A 23,774-nucleotide genomic window follows, 5' to 3' on the forward strand; every position below is an offset into this window, starting at 1 on the left:
AGTTGACAATCTTCATGGCTTTCTGGTCAAAGATCAGTATCAAGGAGATACATTAAAAAGGTAACAAAAAGCAACACCTGTATTCAGCAAAATCAGTTCTTTATGTCATTAAATGAATGTTTCCATAAATTGTTTCATAGTTTTTCTGTGGAAAACAATGGCTTCCTTTATTTACAAAAAGGTTGAATAGCTGATTAATACATACGGGGCCTGAGTCGGGAGGCTTTGGTTGACAATATATATATATTATCTAGTTAAGGTCCAGGTTTAAAAGCTGCCTCGGTGACTCAAAAGAGCAGAGTTTTTTTGCACATGCTCGGATCACACAGCATCCCAGAAAAATGAGGAGCAGAGGTTTTGTCAAGAGGGCAAAAGGGGAAGTGACATCTAGTCTGTTTATTTAGCTCCGTGGGTAGAACATGGCATATTTGGAGGTCCGGAAGCCCAGCAAGTCCCTCATTTCGTTGCGAAACTTTGAGAGGTCCTGGCGCAGGTCGTTCAGATTCTCCACCGTGGCCTGGTCTGTGCTCTGCATCTTCTGCCGCGTGGAGGTTAAGTAGCGGTGAACCAGACAACACATGATCTTTTGGTAGTTCTCATCTCGCTTCTGCTTCAGGTTCTTCCACTCCTGGATGGAAAAGACAAATATAGGGATTTATGACAAGATATTGCACAAAGCACAAAAGAACACTTGCTCAAGATTACAGGAAAGGATTGTATTTTACTTAAATAATCAAAAATCAAATGAAGATGCACTAGCAGCCATCTTCCCACTACAAGTTAGAGTTCTGAATTTCTGACCTGTATGAAAGAGTTGTTCTTACCCTGAGGCTATTTTGTCTCTTCACCTTGCCTTTTGAGCTGTGCGAGCAGATCCACTTGCTCATGCTGGTCACCAGGTAGCAGACAGTCTTTGGGGAGGGGAGGATATTGAATGGTGGAGGCATGGTACACTTGTCATCAAAGTAGCTCAGCCACAGTTTGGCCCGAGCAAACTTCCACTCCTTGTCCTCGTGATTCTACAGAAGCCCAAAACCCCAACGAGAACTTTGAGAACACAGAAATGTAAGAATATTCATCCACACACTGCTCTGTATTGGGAGAGGAATCTCGAAAATGCAACAAAGCTCTTTTTCCGTGGAAATCCTTGAGGGCAAAGTTTTTCTGGACAATAAGGTTTTACTTAGCATAATCAAAATCAGTTGTTCAAAGGGAAAAGCAAATGTGCAGCAGCAGCAGCAAGCATCGTTCCAAAGTAAAAACTATTAAACATCTGTGCGGCATTTAAGGGTGATTTTGAGAAAAATCTAATCTGAACAGGAAATGAAAACAGTTGCAACTGTTGGTTCCAAGTTGAACTTAAATTACCCCTGACAGCAGTAAGAAACAGAGTCATATGTACCAAACGTTGTTTACACTTACAGCAATTTGTCGGAAGCTTTTATGGAGCATGGCCACCAGCAGCTTGGTCAGCACAATGACCACCACAATGTTGTAGGTGCCTATGATCATGGCACCCACAAAAGAGCGCAGCTCCTCTGTGTAGCTGATGCGGGTGACGAAGAGCGCTACGTGTGCCAGGGAGAAGATGTACCAGAACAGGGCATAGCAGGTCCCCATGAACCTGTGAAACAGAAGAAGTTGGTAGGTGTGATTTAGGAAACATGTCTGTCAGATGCATTTCTCAAGATATGCATCTGAAAAAAAAATACATCTAATTTTACAGTTAAATAACGAGTCAGAATAACTTTATCAGATGTATTTACACAGCCCCATAGCCTCTGACATCTCTCAACAAGCACTCTGCACATTCATCATTGTTGTCATCGTAGTATAACAGGTTGGCCCATACGTGTGGAATGCATCGTTGCTCTGTTGCTGGCAGAATATGCCCTCGCAGTCCTTTGTTGGATTCTTGTCTGGGTCTTGCTGGTCCTTTCCGTAAAGTTGGGTGAGTCCAATGGTGAAGGAGAATAACACCAACAGGAAGAGGCCCAAGAACTTTCCAAACTCCTGCAGCATCTGACCCATGGAGATCTGAGGAATCATGCATATTTGTCTTGTTAATCCTGTGTCTCTTGACCTGATGGAGTCAAGAAGACATCATTATTTTTTTTCTTCTTTTTTTTACAGTCAGTTTTCTGCCAGAAATCCCCTTTGAGTCATGCATTTGGGTGTCTGAGTTATGTGCTCTGCAGGGTCGATGTAATTAGATTTGATGAACAATATTATAGCTTCTATGTATTTGCACACTTTTAAGAATTGGTATTAGAAATACTCCAGAAACAAGGTAACAGAGATTTTTCCCAGCAGATATTTTGATTTGAGGCAGGGAAAGTTAAAACAAATAACATGAATTATGGAAATATTCAATTTAAGTGTCCCAGTAAACTATGCTGCAAAAGTATCAGGGAGCACCTCAATGGAAGCCAGCATTATTATTGTCTACACCTGTGCTTATCCTGCTATGACAAGTCAGAATGTCTGCTGTTTTTAACATTTTGGCAAGGCAGCTTGTATATGTCTACTCGATTGTGATGTTCTGGTACACTTTTCAACACTTATCCTCTGTAGCTACTCCCCCCCATGTTCCTGTTTTGCAGTGAGACCCAGAGGAGGTGGGAAAGGAACATATTCTGGCAGCTGATGAGCTCTCACCCGACCTGAGGGAAGACGGGGCATCATGGAAAAAGCCAAAAAGAGTGTCAAAGACAGAGCAAGTCTGCTCAGACCACTGGAAACCAACTATTTAAAGGCCTGCATGGCTCATCTGTTTACTAGGACCTAGTGATGCTCAAACAAGGTCGGAACATGCTCGCCCTTGCAAAACACACACGCACACACAGTGTCCAATGTGAGGGATGACCACTCTCCCTGCACCTCAAGGTGAAGGGCGACTGGAGTGTTTGTATTGAAACCCAAGCAGCTTGTTTGAGGAGACGGGCGATTTGGGTGATTCATTCTCTTGTCATGTCTAAATCCCTCAGGTGTATTTCTATGCCACTTTGTACACATCTGAAATAGGAGCTGAGGGTGTTCCCTGCTGGCCCAGCCTAAGAAGTAGTCTAACTCAGTTATCTACACATAGATAGAGCAAGAACGCAGCAGGTCAGGAGCTCTTAACCTTGACTGGGTGGGGGTCTAATGCATTTAAGGTAACTCAAATATTAATTTCCCACCAAAGCATACAGTACCGCACAGTACAGTATGCTGTTTGTATGTAAGTTAATACATTGTGAACTTTAGCATATTATTGTGACAAGATACAAAGTTTGCAACAATGGCTGTAAAAGAACGCTGAACTTCCATCATTACTATTTAACTGTTTATTTGCATATGTATAATTTAAATACATTTTAAATTTCTCAGTGAAGCACTTTGGGTAACATTTGTTGTTGTGTAATTCGACAGCCTGTGTTCTGTCCCCGAATAAACCACACAATGAGCAAGATAACGTCTCGTAGCTTTCCTGACCAAGGGTCGCTACAATATGCTTGAGACTCACTGTTGTTCTTCATTCTCTAAATGGTATTATGTTAACACACTTCACCGCAAAGCGCCTGTCTAAACAACAGAGGACAACTCGGTGCATTACTTTTCAACATACTGCATTAGCGATAGCTAGGATGATTCACAGCTACACAGGTCATGAGACCTTCACTGACCTCCTGAACTCAGTAATTGCAATAACCGATCTTAACTATAACTTCTTCCTGTAAACACTTCCTGCATGCAGCCCCTTAGTGTACGGAGGTAGAGATTGTTTGCACCCTGTGGACCTGGAGAAGGTTCAAGTCTGCCTTGAAGAGTGTGTGTTTAAGGATTTCCTATGTGATGAAGATATGTTCCATATCTGTGTGGACCTAATGTCAGAGTATAATCTTAAATTAAAGGAACGTTAAGACAACGTTTAACGGTGTTGACTGTTGTTGGCGGAGGCTGCGGCCTACAGTAGCCTGTGTACTGTCCCCAAATAAACCACACAATGAGCAAGATAACGTCTCGTAGCTTTCCTGCTTTTACCGGTAGCCTCTTTGAGAAACACATGCATCAGCTACATTAATAGCAATGCTATTGTTTGTTGAGCTAAAACGTCAACAGTGACGCTTGCATATCGTTTGCATGGTGGACAGGCGAGGGGATGAGGAGATTTGTGAAGACAGCGCAGATAACAGGAAGGAGAAAAGCCAACGTCACTGAAGCGCATGCGCACTTACTATCTCATAATTTCGACTTTTTATCTCATTATGACTTTTTATCTCATTATTATGACTTTCTATCTCTTTATTATGACTTTTTATCTCATAATTATGACTTTTCCTTTCTTTTTTTTGTGGCGGAAACGGCTTCCATAATTGTCTAAGACGATGTCTAAGAAAAAAAAAATAAAAAATTAAAAATGTTTTTTATTCAAATTGCCTATTATTCCTGTATAAGTACCAAGTTCGGAGGACAATTTGAACGTTTTGACGGGACGTGTCCCCTTTGTTTAGGACGTGTCCCATTTGTCTTTGTTTAGGACGTGTCCCCTTTGTCTTTGTTTAGGACGTGTCCCCTTTGTCTTTGTTTAGGACGTGTCCCCTTTGTCTTTGTTTAGGACGTGTCCCCTTTGTCTTTGTTTAGGACGTGTCCCCTTTGTTTAGGACGTGTCCCCTTTGTTTAGTTGTGGGAGGAAACCTATGAAACCCACCTCGCACAGGGAGCTGTCTCCACACACGATATCCACACAACCCATGGCCACAAAAAAAAAAAAGGAAAAACGATATGCAAGCCTCACTGTTGACGTTTTAGCTCAACAAATAATAGCATTGCTATTAATGTAGCTGTTGCATGTGTTTCTCAAAGAGGCTAGCGGTATGACAGCCTTTTAATCAAGATGTGTCATCACAGCCGTGGTGTCCTACTTCCTATGGGGTGGCTGGGTCATGAGCGTGGCGGAGAGAGTGAGGTGGCATGTGTTGCTGCCTGTGCAGAGTTACCGGGAGCGGAGTCTGAAGGACTTTAAGAAAACGTTTAACGGTGTTGTTGACTGTTGTTGGCGGAGCCTAATTGTTCTATAAATAAATTAACTCGACTTCCAATTCGAAAATTCTTCGTCTAAAGATCTTATTTTCATAACTCTTGTTTACCTAGATGTTCCTGGAACTGTCTCAACACTCTTCCAAATTAGTTTTAAATATTTTATATTTTCTCTTTGTTAAATGCATTGTGGGCAACATCATCCACCAACACCAGTTGGTAAGTATTTTTACGCTTTTAGCAGTGTGAACGCACAACCATAAAAAAACACACACAAAAAAGGAGGCAACTGTGGCACAACTTATGTCTTTTTTCTCCAGCACATTCATCCATGCCTCCTGGCGTGCCGTTATCAGTTATGGGAGATTAACACGGCTGGTGAGGTTAAGTCTGGGACATGAGTGAGCTCATTGTAAGCACACTGTTGATAGTAGATGACAAACACTTTCAGTCACTCTTTCCAACCTCAGTACGGGGCACCAGCTGGCAGAAATATGAGCTGGCCTCTTCAGGAAGGACACAATCATCCATTACTGCAACCCACATAGCACTGCCTCACTGTCTGTGCCTGCTTGTGTGTGAGTAGAGCTCGTCCGACTGCAAATGATTGCGTGCACTCAAACAACACACAAGTGAGGAAATGTGTGGGCGCGTGTGCATTAGTGGGAAGGTGTGTCTGCCATGTGAGTGCGGCCACATCTATTTCCAAAGCTAATACTTTTTTCCATCCTGCCAAGCCAACCAGACAGTGATGTCACAGAGTGAGAGAGTGAGTGAGTGAGTGAGTGAGTAGGGAGTGAGTGAGTGAGTGAGTGAGGAGGGAGGAGAAGAAGGAAATGGAAGCAGAAAGATAGAGGAGAGTGTAACTGAACCCTTACTGTATAAGTTAAGCTCAAACAGCAATTGACTTAATGACAGGAAGGCATCCATACAAATAAACTGAAATCTCCGAATACCTGAAAACTGCTTTATGTAATAAAGCCGCACAGGGGAAAAATGAAATTCTGCCAGTAAAAGTCAGATGTTGGCTGGCTTCACAATCTTCCTGCCAGCTGGCTGGACGATACACACAATCACGATGCAATAAAAAGGGACACCTATGGCACTGAGGTTGTTGAAAAGAGAATATTTAAACCAGATTTGTGGCTTGTCTGAATAAAAAAGAAAGGTGATTGGATGAACCATATGTCAATCAAAACTCATGAATAAAAACATATTTTCCTTTGATGTAAACCCTCCAATGCCCTTCTTTGCTCTTTTTTCAATTCTTTCAGTTCTGATAAAACAGATACTATTGCAGCATCTACGCTAACCTCTTGAGAAGCCATCATTGTTATTTAGAACAGTCACCTCTCTGTGTCGTCTCACACACACCTAAACCAGGATTGTATCTGCTAGTCGCTCGTCACAGGACACTGATTAGACCGTGCTCTGGGGAGCCGGACACAAGCACATTATTTCAAGCCTGACAAGATGGATTTTCATAGAAATGATCAGGGAAAACATGAAATTGCTCTTCTCACGATTTATAGATAAGGCCTGTGGTGAATTGGGTTGCAATGGTTTGTCATCACGGCTGTATTGCTAAACATTTCCATAACCTTTAGAGGGGAAAACAAGTGAAGAGAAGATCATGTCTGCAAATTGTGAATGACTGCCAGCTCAGATTGAGGGTTAATCAAGCTGATCAAATACAGGATTTAGTTTACTAAACTCTTGGATCCCTTTTTGACAGCCATCTGACCTTAATGTACGGCACGTATATTGATTGTAATCGAGCTGTTTGTTGTCGAAAATGTCAAATCCCCAAAATGTCCACGCAATGTTATCAGGCTGATGAATCCACTTAACAGTGAAAAGTTCCGAAAATTAGTTCAAACGTTTTCAACTGCCACTGACTATACACTATGTAATGACTGTACTCTCCCCCTTTAATTACCAAAGTAGCAGTTAAGATGCTAGTGGATCAGACTTAGTGTCAGACTGTGAATCAATCTAGGATACAATGAAAATGTGTTGTGGGTGAATGGCTTCAGACACGCAGCCAAGGCTCTCATTCATCATTTCTATCATCTACATTGTAGATGATAGGAATGATGATAGCAGTATGGTGATGCATATAGCAACGAACGCTGCAAAGCTTGATGATGTTGTGCTCAGTTTGTTAGAAACACATTATTACAGCAGGACACATCCATCTACTGCCTCAGTTCACTGTGCTTATTCCTAATGCTCATGATGATGGTTATGATACTGTTGAGCACAGCTGGTGTGGTGTTTAGTGTGGGCTTGTCCTTGAGTGTTCACGCTGAGAGAGTAAGCGAGTGGGTGGTGTGTGGTGGGGTTAGCGAGAAAGATAGAAAAAGGAAGCATCATCATCATTTTTACATATGAATTTGGCCATTTTGTTCCCATCCAAGGTTTTTTTTTACAAAGTCATCGCTGGATACATGATTTCAAAAAGTAGGGATCTTTTTGTTGCATGTCTGGCTCCACTGGGAATCAATAATAACTATGAACTGCAGAGCTTGGGACTACTTTTTCAGTGTGCGGCGCCACTGCTTTCCTACCTGTAGCGGTCCCAGTATGGAGCTGGTGGTGTACATGAAGAAGAGTCGCAGGTAACTTAGAACGTTGGCAAAGGCAAACAGGCCCTCAGCCACCAAGATGGGATGGAAGGCATCCCAGTTCTTCCTCTCTGTGTCCTCCACATTCTTGAACTGAAGAACAAGCAAACAAATTCATAAGCACATACACTTGAATGCACCAACACAGTCTAATGTGATACTAACCTACTTAGTTAAATCTGGTGTGCTTGCTAGCTGTTGATTTAACTGGACACACCTGATTCAGCTTGGCCTATTGACGGCTGCCTGTTTAAACAGAAGCTTCAGCCGAGTTGCATTAAAACTATAGAGTTCTATAGAGTGGTGATACAGTATGCACAATCATGGAAATGTGGAAATAAACTTTTGAATATCTAGATTTAAAACAGTTGAAGAGAGGAGAGTTCTAGAGACTGGTTTGACTGTTTCAGAGTAATTTTACACATCAAGCTTTCTTCAGAAGGAATAATTCCAAAACATGTTTCGCAAGTATAGCGATAGTTTAACACTTTGGGAAATACACAACTATTCACTTTCTCGCAGAGCGTTATGAGAGGATTAGCACCTCTTGTATCTGTCTGGTAAATGTAAGGCTACAGGCAGCAGACGGTTATCTTAGCTTAGCATAAAGACCAGAGACCCGGAGACAAGGGGAATCGGCTCGCCTAGTCAAGTACATAACTCACAGTAAAGCCACAACTTTACTATAACAATTAGTATTTTCCCCCAACCAGCGCAAGATCTGCAGATGAATAAACAAATGAGATTTGATCGATTAGTGTGTTCATTTTTGAACTTTGGGCTGTTTTTTTTAACCTTTGGACAGAGCCAGGCTGTTGATTTTCCCCATCCTCTAAAAATAAAGAGTGTGTGATGTGTGTGTACCTTGCTATGAGCAACTATCTTGAGGGCAAAGGTGGCTAGGTAAAGGGAATTCATGACGAAGCTCAGCTGGTTCCGAGACTCTTCCAGAAAGTCTTCCAGCCCCTGGTACCACAGACGCTTCACATCCGACCACACCATCCCTGCAGGAGAGCAGGAATTACCCATCATCACACACACACACACACACACACACACACACACACACACACACACACACACACACACCACTGAATAAAAAAAGGCATTTTGGTGTCATCCCCAACATTTTCTTAATCGCGTCAACCATAAGTCATCTCACGGTGGGAGCCCGGGGGAAACAGGATTGTATGAGACACACAAATCAGAGATTAATGTGCTGAAAATGGGTCGTCTGTGAGATTTAAGGAGGTGTGTGGAATTTAATAAAGATGGATGTCTGTGTCTTTCTGCGTCCACATGGAATTTCATCAATTCTAAATGTACAGTATGGATAATAAACTTATGGAAACTCGACTCCAGCTGCCAGTCAAGACATACAGCAGTGTGACATTCTCTATGCCTTGATTAATAAAGTACGACATTACATTAAACCTGAATGATCTAAAAGTATGCAGACAGGATTATTTTGACTATGGAATGGTTGAATTTGAGTTGAGAGATGCATTGAGACATATAGAAACACACACACAAGAAGCACTCAGGGTCGCCGCATCTGATTTCCCCATTAATGTGAGACATCTGGCTCAGGGGAACAGCAGGATGGAGGGAGCAGTAGAAAGATTAAATAGGAGGGGATGTGTAGGAGAAAGAGAGAACAATGGAAAGAAAAACAAATGGAAAGCTGCTTTGTGGCTCGTCAGTGCTGTTTGTAGACACGTAGCAACATTCATGGCTCCCTAACACATTCTAATAACACTTGCATTTGATTTGTAAAGCCTAATGAATCTCATTCTTGTTATTTAACTCAGCTTGGGTGTTTTGTTGATGCTGCAGAGACACTGGGGCATGAAATCTGCACCTCAGCATCCCATCTTTGCAGTATGGATGTTTTGCAATGAAGAAAAACAACTGCTTAAGTTATTAAAATTGAACTTTGATGTTAATCGTTTGCTGTACTTCAGGAATATTTGCCCTCAAGCCATCTTGGCCCATGGGAAAACTCATTAAACGGTCTAACTGCTGATCTCACTCCTGCAAAATACAGAATAAATTGCAAATTACCCCACAGCCATCTTCATAACATTAAATAATAGAAGTAAATTGCTTCTACATCCTTTTACAACCTGTCAGGTGCAGTTATTGGCATAATATATCAACCCTGCAGTGATGGTTGCGATGCTTTGTGTCTGGGAGAGAAAGGGGAGAATGCTGCAACCATAAGACAAATATCTCCACTGAGAAGGCAGGGCCATTAAAGCGACTGAATGCTCATGTTAATGGATTCTTGGCAGAAGAGAAAGGTACTATAGAGAAGTCCTTCCCCAGAGAGAGACAGAGTCAATTTCTAACTGTCACTATCCTGCCCCACCTCAACAGATATGGCTCGTGTACATGTGTTTGTCTTTGTGCAAATACATGTTTGTATGTATGTGTGCAGAGTCCAGTGATACCAGCACTCAGATGGGCCACAGGGGAGATAGAAGAAGCTTTTCTTTCTATGCAGCTCACTTAGAGGAAGAACTGACAGATTTAATCCAGTCAGGGCCGGCTTTCTGTCATTGAGTATAGAAACGGCTGTTTGTCATGTTCTGCCTGATAGGATTACGGTTACAGGATACTGGACTTAGCCAGACCATTACAGGAATCTCTCATTTTCACTCCACTATGCAACAATATTCTATTAAATTCTGGTTCGTATGATTTCATTCTTATTCTATTCTTAGTTATATTATATCCATAGAATTGTTAGAGATGAATGATTATTCAATTATAGCGATCTGCCTTTTAAGTACTGACATATAGTCTATATTATGATTGCATCATACATGATACCCCTCTATACATACAGTATATTACTATGATATTTATTGATTGAAAGCCCAAAGAAAAGCTGACCTATTATCCATAGGATGAGCAGGTAATCTATCATCTCCAGCGCAGGGCCCATGGTGTTTTTCTTGCCGTCGTTGTAGACCAGAGAGTACAGGTTCAGCAGTAGCAGGAAAGTGAAGTAGGAGGCGCTGTGGATGATGAACTTGACGAAGGGCGTGTGGATGATCTGGCCCACACGGGAGCGTGGCACCAGAAGGTAGCAGACAGAGAGCAGTGGCCAAAGCATTGCCACACTCAGCACCGTGGCCATCTTTAGGCAGGTGTGCTTGCGGCGATAACTGGCCGTCTCCCCAAACCAGACGGTGTTGAGAAACTGTTGACAGTTGGACTGAGCCACAAACTGTGAAAGAGGTATCAGGAAAGAGATCAACACGAATGTGTGAAACTGATAGGAATTACAGGCTGAATGAGCAAGTTCTGTTTCACTTTCTTGCCGAGAGTTAGGTTAGAAGAGAATATCGATGCCTCTCTCGTGTCTCTAGGATGACTATTAAACTGCAGCCAGATAGCTTAGCTTAGCACAAAACACATCATGAAATGGGGGAAACAGGCCAAAGGAAAGATCTGCCTCCCAGCACATTTTCAAGTAAACTATAACATATACATTTTTCAATCATCAGCTATGATTGTATCACTGTTCTCCCTCCAATAAAAATCTATATAAAAACCATAAATAAGAATCTAAGTAGTAGTTTGCTGATGTGCAACCTTAAGGCAAACCGTGTCAGTGTTTTTTCTCCAGCATTATGCAATGGTATGCCACTCGTGCTGTGATATATGGTCACGCTTTTCACACTGAGCCATTCCAGCTGTAAATCATGATTGGTGTTCAGACTTCCAACTTCAGTTTGTTGCCTGGAGGAAGTGCTTTATCTTGCCAAACTCATATTTCCAAAAGACAAGCACATGGTCTGCTGGAACAGATGTTCAGTCCAACATATAGTACAGCAAATAAGAAGTATGACGACTAGTGTTATTATCTTCTCTCCACTGATGTGGATAGTTGTGGAATTAAATTATCTAGTAACAAATCCACCCACATCCTCAACCCACTTATATCAGAGATCGGCATGCTACATGACAAAGCCCAAACAAACCATGAATGTTGCAGTATTTGCCCGTCTAACCTCTTTTTGGTTGTACTTGATGGCGAGCTTGAGTCGACTGAGGTTCATTCGCTCCTCAAGCAAACCCCTCTTGTCGACTTGATCCTCATTGGATGTGTGGTTGAGAATCACTTCTAGCTCTCGAGAGTTTCGAGCCTGAGCCAGCAGGTCCTTGGCAAACATCTTACACTGCTTTGCCAGATCATCATAATCATTCCTGGAAACAAGAAAATTAAGATACAACCAGATTGCATGAAAGATTATAATTCTTATCTCTTACATTCTATAAAGGAAGGGGGTGTACAATATCAATGTGTACATGCATGTACCCATGTCTATGGGTATGTGACATGTTTCTAATCTTTATGTGCAAAGAAATGAGATAACCATGCACTGACATGACGGACGGACATTGTACCTGAACTCCACCTCAACCAGACTGAGCTCCTTGAGGTCTGCACTCAGCTCAAAGGCCCTAAGTATTGGATCTTCTTCAGTCAGCATGATCAGAGAGGGGCTGGCCAGGCAGCGGTAGATGTCCAGCCGGAACCTGATCCAAAGATATTATAATTATACAATAAATATATAATAAGTTGGATGAGGAGGTGAAAGTGATGGCAATCAAGAAAGGGAAGATGAAAATGTGAAGGAAGCAACAGGAAAAACCAGAGGTGTGCAGATGGAGAAAAAAAGGAAACGTGGAAACAAACATACAGCCATCGAGCTGTTTCATTTCTACCTGCTTTGACCTCGGTGTTGTTTGCAAGCCAAACTGCAGACTGATTCATTTTGAGCTTACTGTGTGGGAAGCTACACTGCCCTGCAGAGAAGAATCTCATCTCAAAATCTCATCCGCAAGATGGTATCAGAAAACCAAGAACCACTAATTCACCGAGTAAAGCAACTTTCCTTTAAATCTACAGTTTGTAGTGATACTATCTTCTGGTGTAAAGCCACTACTTATATGACCAGTACTGTTGACCCAAATACTGTCTCTCTATACAGCTAGAAGAGCTTGGCAATAACAGAGAGCGGTAGGAGTCCTCTGTGTGACAAAGAAAGCACGGTAAGTATTCATGGCAGTGTAGAAATAAAAAGGCAATGCATACGATAGTAAATCATTTCTTTCCAGATGTTTAAGACGACACTTTGAAGTTGATGCTATCATTAAAACAAGGTGCTTGACTAGACCCTGAACTTGATTCAGTGCTGCTCTTGAGCCCCTACATACCAGCGGAAGGCCAAAACAGTTACGTAAAATGACACAGGCATCATCTGGAAGACAAAAGTGATGTTGACCATCCCAAGTTACAGTTCAGTGCAACACTAGTTTTTTCCGTTCTCTGTCTTCGAGGTCACTGTATGCCCGCACCTGGAGTGTCGCAAGCTATCCTTTTTGTTTTTAGCGTTGCAGAGCGTGCACTCGCAGCCGACAGCGTGGGGCCGGGGAAGCGAGATGTCCTGTTTCAGCAGCATAGTCAGGATCTCGTAGTTATTCCTGTGGGCTGCCAGGATGACTGGAGCCACGTCCATGGTGGTGGAATACTCTGGGTTCTGAATACGCTGCATCAGTTTCTGAAAAAGATAGAAATATATGGAAAATCTGCAGAAACTAAAAAAGATTCATTTTGAAGTGTTGTTTTTGCAAGAGGATTTCTGACAGTAATAAGGGGAGACTAACTGCAATGGAGGGCTTGGAGGATCTCCTTGGCCTGTGGTTGAGCAGGATGTCCACAGCTCCCACCACCTCAGAGTCTATGGCCACCAACAAGGCGTCTGTCGCCTACACACAAACACACATTTTCAAAGCAATCAGGTAGCAGGTTACGTGCCTTAGATAACAACAATGTAAAAAAGGTGATGTCTTGTACATGCCTTGTTTTGTTCTGAGTGTGTGTGTCGCTACCTGGCAGCCATGCTCCAGAAGAAGCTGCAGGATGTCTAGATTCTCATTCTCGATGGTGATGGTGATGACGTCCCGGCCCAGCACGTCCACGCAGTTGAGGTTGAGCTCGCCGTGGCGGTTCTCCTCAAGCAGTTTCTTCACCATGTAGTAGTCGCCTGAGAAGCAACGTCAAAGACAAAGCAGCATGACGGGAATCCACTTTCGGGATTTATTGCAGAGTCAGATCTATAAAAGCAGCAAAGTATTATCTGCGGTTTGAGCCAAACAGACAGGGCTTCAGTCATGAGGCAAACACTCGTGCAGGCTCAGCTCCAGCAGTCCTCTGAACCTCAGTCGTGTATAACAATAACATCTCCCTCAAAGGACACTTTCTGTTGCCGAGCCATGTTTATAGATACTTTATATGGTTACACAGTTGCTGGCAAGTTCACCTGAAACAACCACTGCCTACTATCAATGAAACATTCTCCTCCCATCTGACGTGATGAGAATGCCCATGCCTCTTTGCCGTTTGTGTGCGTATCACTTTCATCCTGTAGGAGCTGTGAAAAGTCAGCAGACCGGGGGAAAAAACTTTCAGAAGAGCAGATATTCAGCTAATTATATCGTAACCCCTGTGGACACATTTCCACAGTGGCCAACATGTAGGCAGCTGTGAGAGGTATTCACTGGAGAGAGAAAAATAAAGTGCTGTGACTGTACAGTTTGCTGCAATATGACCCTGCTGGAAATCTTTCAAGTTGTTAGTCATGGTGCATTTTAGTTATCACACATTCATTAAAAAAATGAACTAATCAGTATTATAAGCCTACAGCAGTCATCTGATTCCAACAATAACATCAGTTTTAGCAGTAACCTCAAACACACCACTATGAGTATCAAAAACAATAATTATGGGATTGGGTTTACTTTGGAGGAATAAAGAAACAATTAACAACAAACCTTTCTCGCATGCCAGCAAGAAGAGCTTCTCGTCCAGCGTAGTTTCCTCTTTCACCTCTCTCACGTCTTTCAAGGCCAGAAATTTATCCGGAGAGGAAATGTCCGTGCCCTGGTACAGAGCTGCCATTACGACGGAGAGCGAGTACGGCCAAACACTGATGTGCATCCCACTAGAAACCAGCGACCATTACACAAGAAAGCCAAACATACGGAGGTGACATGCGAGGGGATCCTGCTTGTGTTGTCTGTCGCAGCGCAGCGGAGGATTTAAAGCGTCGTCATGCGGCGAAACCAATTTCATCTAGTGTTGTTATTGTCGCTGCATCCCTGCTGCTCCGTTAGCGCGCGTCTGCTGGCTGAAAATAGGACCTCCTTTTGTCTTTTTTTCCGGACGAAATGGATTCAAATGTCGGTTTCGTAGGTGCAAGCGGCAACTTAAGTCCGACAAAAAGACACAGTCAGCTCCCTCGCCGTGTTTACATGCACCATCTTCTCGCATCGCATGCTCCTGGGGATCTTTTTGGTCCTGATGCTGCTGACGAGGCTGCCACTGCGCATGTTTCCTCCTCCACCTGCTCGTTCATCCTGTCGAAAGCGTGATTATGTAACAAGGCACGTCAGTGCAGCTTTGTAGGTTACTGACCATCTCAGTATTGTATACAAGCAGAGATACTGTGTCTGGTCGAGCATTCTTCATAGCATAAGATAACACTGAACATCATACGTCTTTGGGTGTATGTATACAGCATACACTCTTAAGCATTAGCTATGAAATGCATATGGATTAAGGTTATCATCATACAATGTGACAAAAGAAAAACAAATGCATCCTATGGATTGTGCAGGAGTGTGTGTGCCTGTAATGTGAACATCTCCTTAAAATGTATGTGTTTGGGTATGCATGGTGAAGTTTACTGGATATGTGGGAGGAGAGCAAGACAGATATGTGGGTCTGTAGTCTGTGGTAGACTGGGAGTGCCAGCTGTCCTCCTCCATCCATGCACATTAGTCTGCAATCACAGACCAGTGCACATGTGAAAAGAATATAGGGCAAGTAAGGCCATTCACTGATAACCGCTTCACAATTTTTTTTACAGCCGAGTAAAATATTTCTTCCCAGTAAAGAAGGTGCTAATTAATACACCAGGAGTCAAACCATACTGTATCCTACGTACTGGGAATAAAGCAATATCTTCATATAAAATTTTTTAAGATCAGCTGAGTGTAATAGGCCTTTTTCACAGAGGACATTTGGACTAAATGACACAAAGGTGTTACTATTATCAATGGCTTCGCTCAAGTGTCCAAATAAGCCATGGCAGTGTGACAGTGAGCCAGCTTGTACAATACCCTGACACTGAAGCCAGCGTTAATTGTAATATTTACAGCCCTGTTTTTTTGCTACTGGGGCATGTCCAACTGTTTTCTGTGGAAAAAGAATATTTATTATTTTTTCAGCAGCCTTTTTGGAATGTCATAGCAGGGTAAACACAGATGTTTATGGTCTTGTTTTATTTGGTGTGACAGCCATTACAGTGAGCATGCACATTATAATTGTTTGATAGGCTGTTGCAATACCAAATCCTACATATAGGCTACTATACAGTGGGTTCATATACAAAGGAGAGAGATCTTTGTAATGTAATGGAAACAATAATTTATTTAAACGGTTGTCTGTACTCATTCTGTTGCTATGTGAGATAATGAGGTGTCCCTTTTACGACTTCTCATCACCTGAAAAAAACATACAGAATATTCAGTTCAGATAAAAGCCCAAATTAATTCCATGTGGAGTCAAACTTAGCCCGTAGTAATTAAAATGCATATGAGTTGTTATATTAAATGAGCATTTTATGACAAGCTTTTCCCAGTTCACTCTATTTCTAAGCAATTACATAAGCAAGTTAGGAAAGAGGTCCTGTACCTGCACTTTATTATCCAACAGCACAGCCTCCTGGAATGTTCCTTGGTTAATCAGAACTGAACTACATTAGAAACAAACACAAAGAACATCTTGTGCAATGTAGGTGGGACGACAATTTAGTGCGATGGAATTACAGTCACATTATCAGATTTTCTGGAATTCACAAACTGAGGAAGGAAAGATAGAAACAAACATGTACTCTTTCTAAGATGTGACAGAAAGTCTGAACGATTAACAGTTTTCTAAAACTCTGAGGTTTTATATGTATATATATACATACATATATATACATATATATACATATATATACATATATATATACATATATATATATATATATATATATATATATATATATATATATATATATATATATATATATATATATATATATATATATATATACATATAAAACCTCAGAGTTTTTTGTATATATATGTATATGTATATATATGTATATATATGTATGTATATATATACATATAAAACCTCAGAGTTTTAGAAAACTGTTAATCGTTCAGACTTTCTATCACATCTCAAAACTACATGTGTTACATCAGTTTTTCAATTGGCCTAAATGTTGATACAATTGATGATTTCCATAAATTCTAAATGTTTTGGCAATGTAAAAAGCTGCTGTTTTGTCACTAATGTTTAGGTAAAAAAATAGAAACGGCTGTTTCTTTTGTCTTGATTGTAAACAGTATGCTCCAGCAGAGGGCAGTCTGCACAAAGGGCTTTCTTCTATGTGTGGGATGAGTAACTCAAAATGAGTACATATGGGATAGAAACATTAGGATACACTTAACAGAACAAACAGAGTAATTATTCACTGCATAGTTCTATAATCCAACCTAGAGCTAAGCTCTTTTCAAAAAGCACTCACAGCTTCAATTGATCTGTAGCATATCTCTTCTCAGGAAAACAACAAGGCTATACGGTTTTGTTTGACCACATAAACATATAGTATAGCTAAATAGGATTTTGGTGTGACAAGAGATATATATATATATATATATATATATATATATATATATATATATATATATATATATATATACGTATGTATATATATATATATATATATATATATATATATATACATACGTATATATATATATATATATATATATACGTACGTATATATATATATATATATATATATATATATATATATATATATATATATATATATATATATATATATATATATATATATGTATACACACACACATCACCAAACATTACTATAATCATTAAATCCCAATCTGGATATGATAGGGCCGCAGACTGCTCATCAGGGGTCAAAGGGCTTAACCCCTCTCACTTCGTCTTTTGTGCCGTTCAATTGTGCGGGACTGTAATCCCAAACTGGCAAGCCTCTTAGGAAAGATGATGTTCAATCTGCAGAGCATGTGGTTTCCTCTGTTCTAACACATGGCCTTACAGCTTCCCCGGACTTGTCAGTTCCTCGGGAACAGCTGTCAGATGTCACAACTTCACTGATTCCTCTCGAGAGGAGTGTCAGTCACTGATGCTGACTTTTTTCCAATATATTCATGTCAAAGAAACACTGCAATATTATTTTAGATCTACTGTTGTACATTATCTTCAATGATTTCTTTAAATCTTTCATATCAAACATTATCCATGTGGTACTCTAATAGGAATGCACTTTACTCTGAAGTGTTTATAATATGCTTTTAATTAATCATAGGCTTTTCCCTTCGGGGTTTGGATCTGTTTTCGTTTTCTTCTTCTGTAGATCTGGCCTACCCTCTTGAGGCTGTAGTGGGGAAAAACAAATACGTTTCATTTGAAATACTGATTCTTCTCTGTACTATAAAGAGGACATACATGATGGAGAATGTAAATTCAGGGCTCTTCATAGAATAACGACTTACAACAGACACATTTAAACAAAAAAAAAAGAGACAATTTTCAAGACAATGGGGGAGGTTGTGACGTTATAGCTAAGTAGTCATTAAGCCCCCATTCAGCACTGCCACCTGGTAGAGTGTGCAGCTGCACGTCTTAAAAAGAAGGGTGGAGCATGGTCACAAGGAGGCAGATAGTGAGGTAGGCCTCTCTGAAACACAACAATAGCATCATTTCCCACAGTCTACCATTGCTGCGATCTGTGGGAGCCAGGATCGAGTCTGCAGCGAGACGGACGCGCGGCGGATCCAATGGCGCAGCTCGCTGACGCACGACGCCGCCACGCGGGCCAATGGAGACCCTCTGTGGGCGGGTCTTTGTCCTCGTATTCTGATTGAATCGGTCTAGTTTGTATTAGTTGGACGAGCGGAGCAGCAAGGAGAGCGAGGGAGCCTGCCACTAAACGCGGCAGCCGTGGACACTGGCATTCCACTCATCCGTTCGGGCAGATGCGGAATGATGCGAGCTGCGGAAAGGCGCGCCAACTCGTGACGGGTCCATTGTCTGCGATGCCGGAGGAGTCTTTGCAGGCGGCGTTTACAAGGATGCATCTGATGGCAACTGCGCAGGGATGCCTCCGCTGAACATGGACAAAAAGGGCGTCTGTTACAATGATGAAGGCTTCTTCCTTTTTGTTGTGAACACGGGCCACCCGCAGAATCACTGCAACGCTCGCCATGGTCAACTTCCACGCTCGGCTCATCCGTTCCTATGAAGAACATTGCGCAGTGCAGTGAAAACGGGATATCGTGTTGTGGATTTGGAATTGGTGGTGAGTATATTGCCTAATGAGCGGCTATTGAACTGGGCATTAAGTCCCGGTGTAGGCTGTATACATCCTGCAGAGTGTCGGTACACAGTCGATGTAAGGAGCTTTGTCCAGTGGTGAGAGAGCCACTCTCCGAGGGTACAGATGAGAGGCAAACAATACCATCAGCCACTGAAGTTGACAGCGCCTTGGGAGAAGGATGCTGGCTTTGGGAGGAAGCTTAAAACCTACAGGAATCACACCAAGATAATAGCGCAGCCTGGGATCGTGATGAAAGTCCTCCGCAGGAAGAGGATTGTGTTATTTATGGCCTACTTCTTGCTGCTGGTGCTCACCATGCTCAACTTGGCTAATTATAAATGGACTAAAGAGCCTCAGCAGTGTAATCATCAGATGAGGAGCACCACTTATCAAAGCAGATCGGACATTCGCTTCCTGTACAGGCCCTCTTTGGCGAAAAAGAGACAGCTCATCTATGTTCTGACCACCTGGAGGTCAGGCTCCTCCTTTTTCGGGGAGCTTTTTAACCAAAACCCCGAAGTGTTCTTCTTGTATGAGCCGATGTGGCACATCTGGCAGAAACTGTACCCGGGCGATGCGGTGTCTTTACAAGGGGCAGCCAGGGACATGCTTAGCTCCTTATACCGCTGTGATCTGTCTGTTTTTCAACTTTACAACAGCCCGGGGGGCAAGAATTTTACCTCCCTGGGACTATTTGGGGCCACCCTCAATAAAGTGGTGTGCTCCTACCCCCTCTGCTCCGCCTACAGGAAAGAGGTGGTGGGGATGGTGGATGATAAGGTGTGTAAAAAGTGCCCCCCTCAAAGCCTTAGACTGTTGGAGGAGGAGTGCCTCAAATACAGCACCATAGTCATTAAAGGGGTACGCATTTTAGACGTTAACGTATTGGCCCCACTCATGGAGGATCCATCCTTGGATTTGAAGGTGATCCACCTGGTCAGAGACCCACGGGCTGTGGCCAACTCCAGGATCAAATCCAGACACGGCCTGATAAGGGAGAATTTACAGGTGGTCCGCAGCCGGGATCCTAAACTTCGCCGGATCCCTTTTGTGGATCCCGGCCACAAAGCCAACAAGAAGGATGGCGCCGACTACCACTCCATAGGAGCCATGGAGGTGATCTGTGACCGCACCTCCAGGACTTTGAGGACTGCCTTAAACCCACCCAGCTGGCTGAAGGGAAAGTACATGGCAGTGCGGTACGAGGACCTGGTGGAGAACCCAGTTAAGACCCTGCGGAACATCTACCGCTTTGCCAACCTCACCACCAACCACGACATCGAGTCGTTTGCACTGAACATGACCAATGGTTCCAGCTCCTCCTCGAAGCCATTCATAGTCTCGTCCAGGAATGCCACACAGGCTGCTAGTGCATGGAGAACAGTGCTCAGCATTCAACAGATCAAACAAGTGGAGGACTACTGTCACCACGCCATGTCTGTTTTAGGGTATGAAAGAGTCAGAACAGCCGGGGAGGCCAAGGACTTGAGCAAATCGCTACTGTCATACTCCAAACTGTGAAAACCTCTCCACCAAAGACCTTTTAATTTAATGTTAATTTTGCATCGAGTGCTGTTTCCTCTTATTGTGGAATTAAAGCTTTACTTTAACTCAGTGTTGGAGGAGCTCCACTGGCCACATTTGGAATGTATCATGTTTCTCTCTGTTGTGGTATTTGAAGGGACCACTTCTTTTATACTGGAATATTGGATGTGTTCGACAATGTAAGGCCTGTGAACAATGACTTAATTAGTGAAGCTGCAACAGTGGAGAAAACAACAACTACAACTGTATAATTCATGTATCTTGTTATGATGACACTTCAAAGTGAATATTTTGAGATTATTTTTGAATGTTCAAAACCTTACAAAAAAAAAAAATCAGTTTTCTTTTTCAGTCTCCATACTGTCTGTAAAAGTGAAAATAGTTGATGACAGAAAAACAAAGAACTGATTTAAAAAAAAAAGCTCATTGCTAATGTTTATTTGTGAGATCTGGTTTAAGTCAGAGACAATCAATACATTGGTTTGTTGATGTGCCATAGGTAGAGGTGTGATGACTAGGCTACATCCGAACAGCAGTAGTGCTCTTTCTAGATTAAAAAAAGAGGATGTTTTGATTTCTGTCACCAAATCCTCGTAGGATGATATCATGCACTGTGGACAATGTCATAACTCTGGAGCTGGAGAGTCTCTCAGTGTCAGTGTAAGCAGTCTGTTCTACCATTTCAAATGTTTACAATTGCTTGCTCTTATAAAAACACATGATCTGGGAATATTGCCTTGAGTAAAGTTATGTTATTGACATGTATTTCTTTTAAAATGACATATAGGGTTTGTAATCATTTTTGCTTTTTTAAATTTTTTAATTTTGCTTTATAAATGTGAGGCGTTTCAAAGCATCCCTCGGTTTAGTGCATTATGCATGTTTGGGAATCATTGTGCTGGAATAGCATCACACGTGTTGCTCTTGGCTATAAGTTAAAGGTGCCCTGTGGAGTTCCTGTTTGCGTTCAGTGGTTCTCGTATGAAACCTGAAACCTGCACTGTTGCCATCATAGTTTACCTCTTCTACCTGGTGATTCGTCGTATAAAAACGTTGCTCTATAATGTTATTCGTGGTGAAGCACTCTACATGGTACCTTTACGTATGTAGTAGTATTCATTATAGTCAGAAATACTGTTATTATTAGTTGGCAGGGGTCATTATTATCGTTATTTCAGAACTTCCAACTTATATTTTGTTACAACACAGCCACAGGATGTCAGAGATTAGGCTCAACATGGGAAATAATCTAAAATCAATTCACTTAAATACAAAGATTAAAGTTAAAGGGACACTTCATGAAAACCACAACAAAGCTGAATTTCCACTTCAACTCCATCTAGATTTTGACACGATTTGCTGAGGTTTAGAGATTTGATCGCACTTCAGTAAAATGAAGCGCAGTAAAATGTGGTTTGTGATGCTCAAAAAGCCCCAAAATGACACTTGAAAAGCTCAACAATCTTTTCTTTCTCAACAAGGTTCCACAGACACTTTGTAAGCCCTTGTGAGCAGCTTGGTTCCTCTGCACAGAGATGAACGCTGGAGCTGGTGGGCGTACTTCAATGAGTACTTCTCAATGAAAACATTAAAAATATGTTTTTTTCTCTTCACCAGAAGTAACTGTCATATGTGGAATGAGACATTGAGTTTTCAAATGTTGATGTTTTGATACTTTGAGCATCACTGACCAAAAGATGTATTGTGTGTCGTGTTGGGATGCCAATAGGTGATATCTTCCAATCAGCAAATCACACCAACACTTTATGATTGTACTCAGAACTAGACCAACAATAAGAAATTAGACAAAAGATACTTGTGTTTTTTGGGGTAACTGGTTCTTTATGGATTGAACTAAAGCTTGAGTGTCTAATTTAGTCATTCAGTCTCTGGCTCAGAAAAAAAACTGAATTCAAACATCTTTGCAAACAAAGGAGAATGAATTGCATTTCTCTGCATCAAGTGAGGACTGAAACAGAGGAGCATTCTATTAATGCAACCATGCATTCACAACATAAAATGGAAAGGCCTCACTTCAAGGACAATGACTGTATTAACAGTCTGCATAGTCACAAAGCCTAACCTTCACCGATTGGATGTGTGCAGTACACAACTGCTTCACACAAGGGGAATGGGACCCAGAGATTTATAATGATTTACTCAGAAAGCAGCAAAGTCCAATCTATAAAGAATTCAGAGGAAATGCTGTTAATACACTTTAGCATTTTTAATTATTTTAGCCAGCCGCAGAATGAGCAAGTCGTGAAAGGGCGAAATTATTATAGCAGGAAACAATGCATTAAAAGTTTAATAAGGAGTTGGGGAAGAGCCAAGAAAAGTTGGCACAAAAATATCATTTTAGCTGATGAAGGGGACTTTTGTAGCCTTCAATTCGAGAGCAATTCTTCCTCAAGTGTGAAACCAAGACTGTATTCAAGTAGCAGAAAGCTGCTCCACGGACAATAATGTGTGACTTAACATGCTGTATTTAACCAGAACTGTTGAATTATAATTTTGCTTGCTGTATGAAAAGTACACTGCACACACACAGGTCAGTGTCTGCCTCCTGTTGGTAGTGCTAAACATGAGGCTACACTTAAAGGCAGGATTAATCGTTCTATTTTAGCTATTAAATTCCTTGAAACTGGAGCAAAACAAGCCAAGAAAATCATCAGCAGACCTACGGAAAGAGCTTTGGCCTTTGTAATTTGTCCCTATGCGCGTGTGTCTCTGCATGTGCGTCAGCACAAGGGGAGAGCGTGACCTTTCGGGAGCCGCTGTAACGCAGACTCCCGGTCGGCTCCTCTCAGATGCCCCGGCCAGTGACCCCATTCACTGTGGGAGGCAGGGCCTTCGCCTCCGGGCAGCAGGGTCTGATGAGCTTGGAGAGGACTCCTGGAGCATCAGGCCTCCCTGGCAGGAGCAGGAGCAGTGCCGAGTCCCAGGTCTCCCTCCAGCAGGTCTTCCTGATGTGCTGATCCAGAGTCACCTCCTATAGATCCAAGCTGGTTCTCCGTGTTCGCCAACTCTAAGGTGGAGTCATCTGGTTCAGTCTCACCCAGCTGCTCTTCGTCCTGAATGA

At 42.0% G+C, this 23,774-nt stretch overlaps 3 protein-coding genes across 3 annotated transcripts in view; 1 reads left to right on the forward strand and 2 right to left on the reverse strand.

Moving 5' to 3' along the window:
- Positions 1-211: 211 nt before the first annotated feature.
- On the reverse strand, positions 212-14,676 carry trpc1 (transient receptor potential cation channel, subfamily C, member 1). The gene is made up of 13 exons (XM_079234248.1): positions 14,496-14,676; positions 13,554-13,708; positions 13,329-13,430; positions 13,020-13,222; positions 12,066-12,197; positions 11,669-11,864; positions 10,545-10,881; positions 8,511-8,650; positions 7,590-7,739; positions 1,853-2,037; positions 1,423-1,624; positions 825-1,019; positions 212-628 (listed from the first exon to the last, which is right to left on the reverse strand). Exons 1-13 carry the CDS (start codon positions 14,659-14,661, stop codon positions 401-403), a joined length of 2,391 nt encoding a protein of 796 aa, XP_079090374.1. The 5' UTR covers positions 14,662-14,676; the 3' UTR covers positions 212-400.
- A 4,594-nt stretch (positions 14,677-19,270) lies between these two features.
- chst2b (carbohydrate (N-acetylglucosamine-6-O) sulfotransferase 2b) lies at positions 19,271-20,668 on the forward strand (the record flags this gene model as incomplete). The annotated part of the gene is made up of 1 exon (XM_079233982.1): positions 19,271-20,668. The coding sequence occupies one exon, from the start codon at positions 19,271-19,273 to the stop codon at positions 20,666-20,668; it is 1,398 nt and encodes a 465-aa protein (XP_079090108.1).
- Positions 20,669-23,595: 2,927 nt separating this feature from the next.
- Positions 23,596-23,774, reverse strand: part of LOC306750775 (sodium/hydrogen exchanger 9-like) — a gene marked incomplete at both ends in the record, with an annotated part of 51,430 nt that continues 51,251 nt past the window's right edge. The window contains one exon of the mRNA XM_079234249.1: positions 23,596-23,766. Coding sequence (XP_079090375.1) covers positions 23,596-23,766 — 171 coding nt within the window. The remainder of the gene's footprint in view (positions 23,767-23,774) is intronic.

Source organism: Taurulus bubalis (genome assembly GCF_910589615.1).
Source record: "Taurulus bubalis genome assembly, chromosome: 18".
NCBI classification, from domain to species: domain Eukaryota; kingdom Metazoa; phylum Chordata; class Actinopteri; order Perciformes; family Cottidae; genus Taurulus; species Taurulus bubalis.

Excerpts from the sequence above, each read along its gene's own strand:
- trpc1 (XM_079234248.1), bottom strand. The coding sequence starts at position 14,661 with ATGCACATCAGTGTTTGGCCGTACTCGCTCTCCGTCGTAATGGCAGCT. Across the intron at positions 13,223-13,328 it reads CCTCCAAGCCCTCCATTGCA|AAACTGATGCAGCGTATTCA; the intron begins GTTAGTCTCCCC and ends TATCTTTTTCAG. Across the intron at positions 629-824 it reads AGAGACAAAATAGCCTCAGG|GAGTGGAAGAACCTGAAGCA; the intron begins GTAAGAACAACT and ends TTTTCCATCCAG.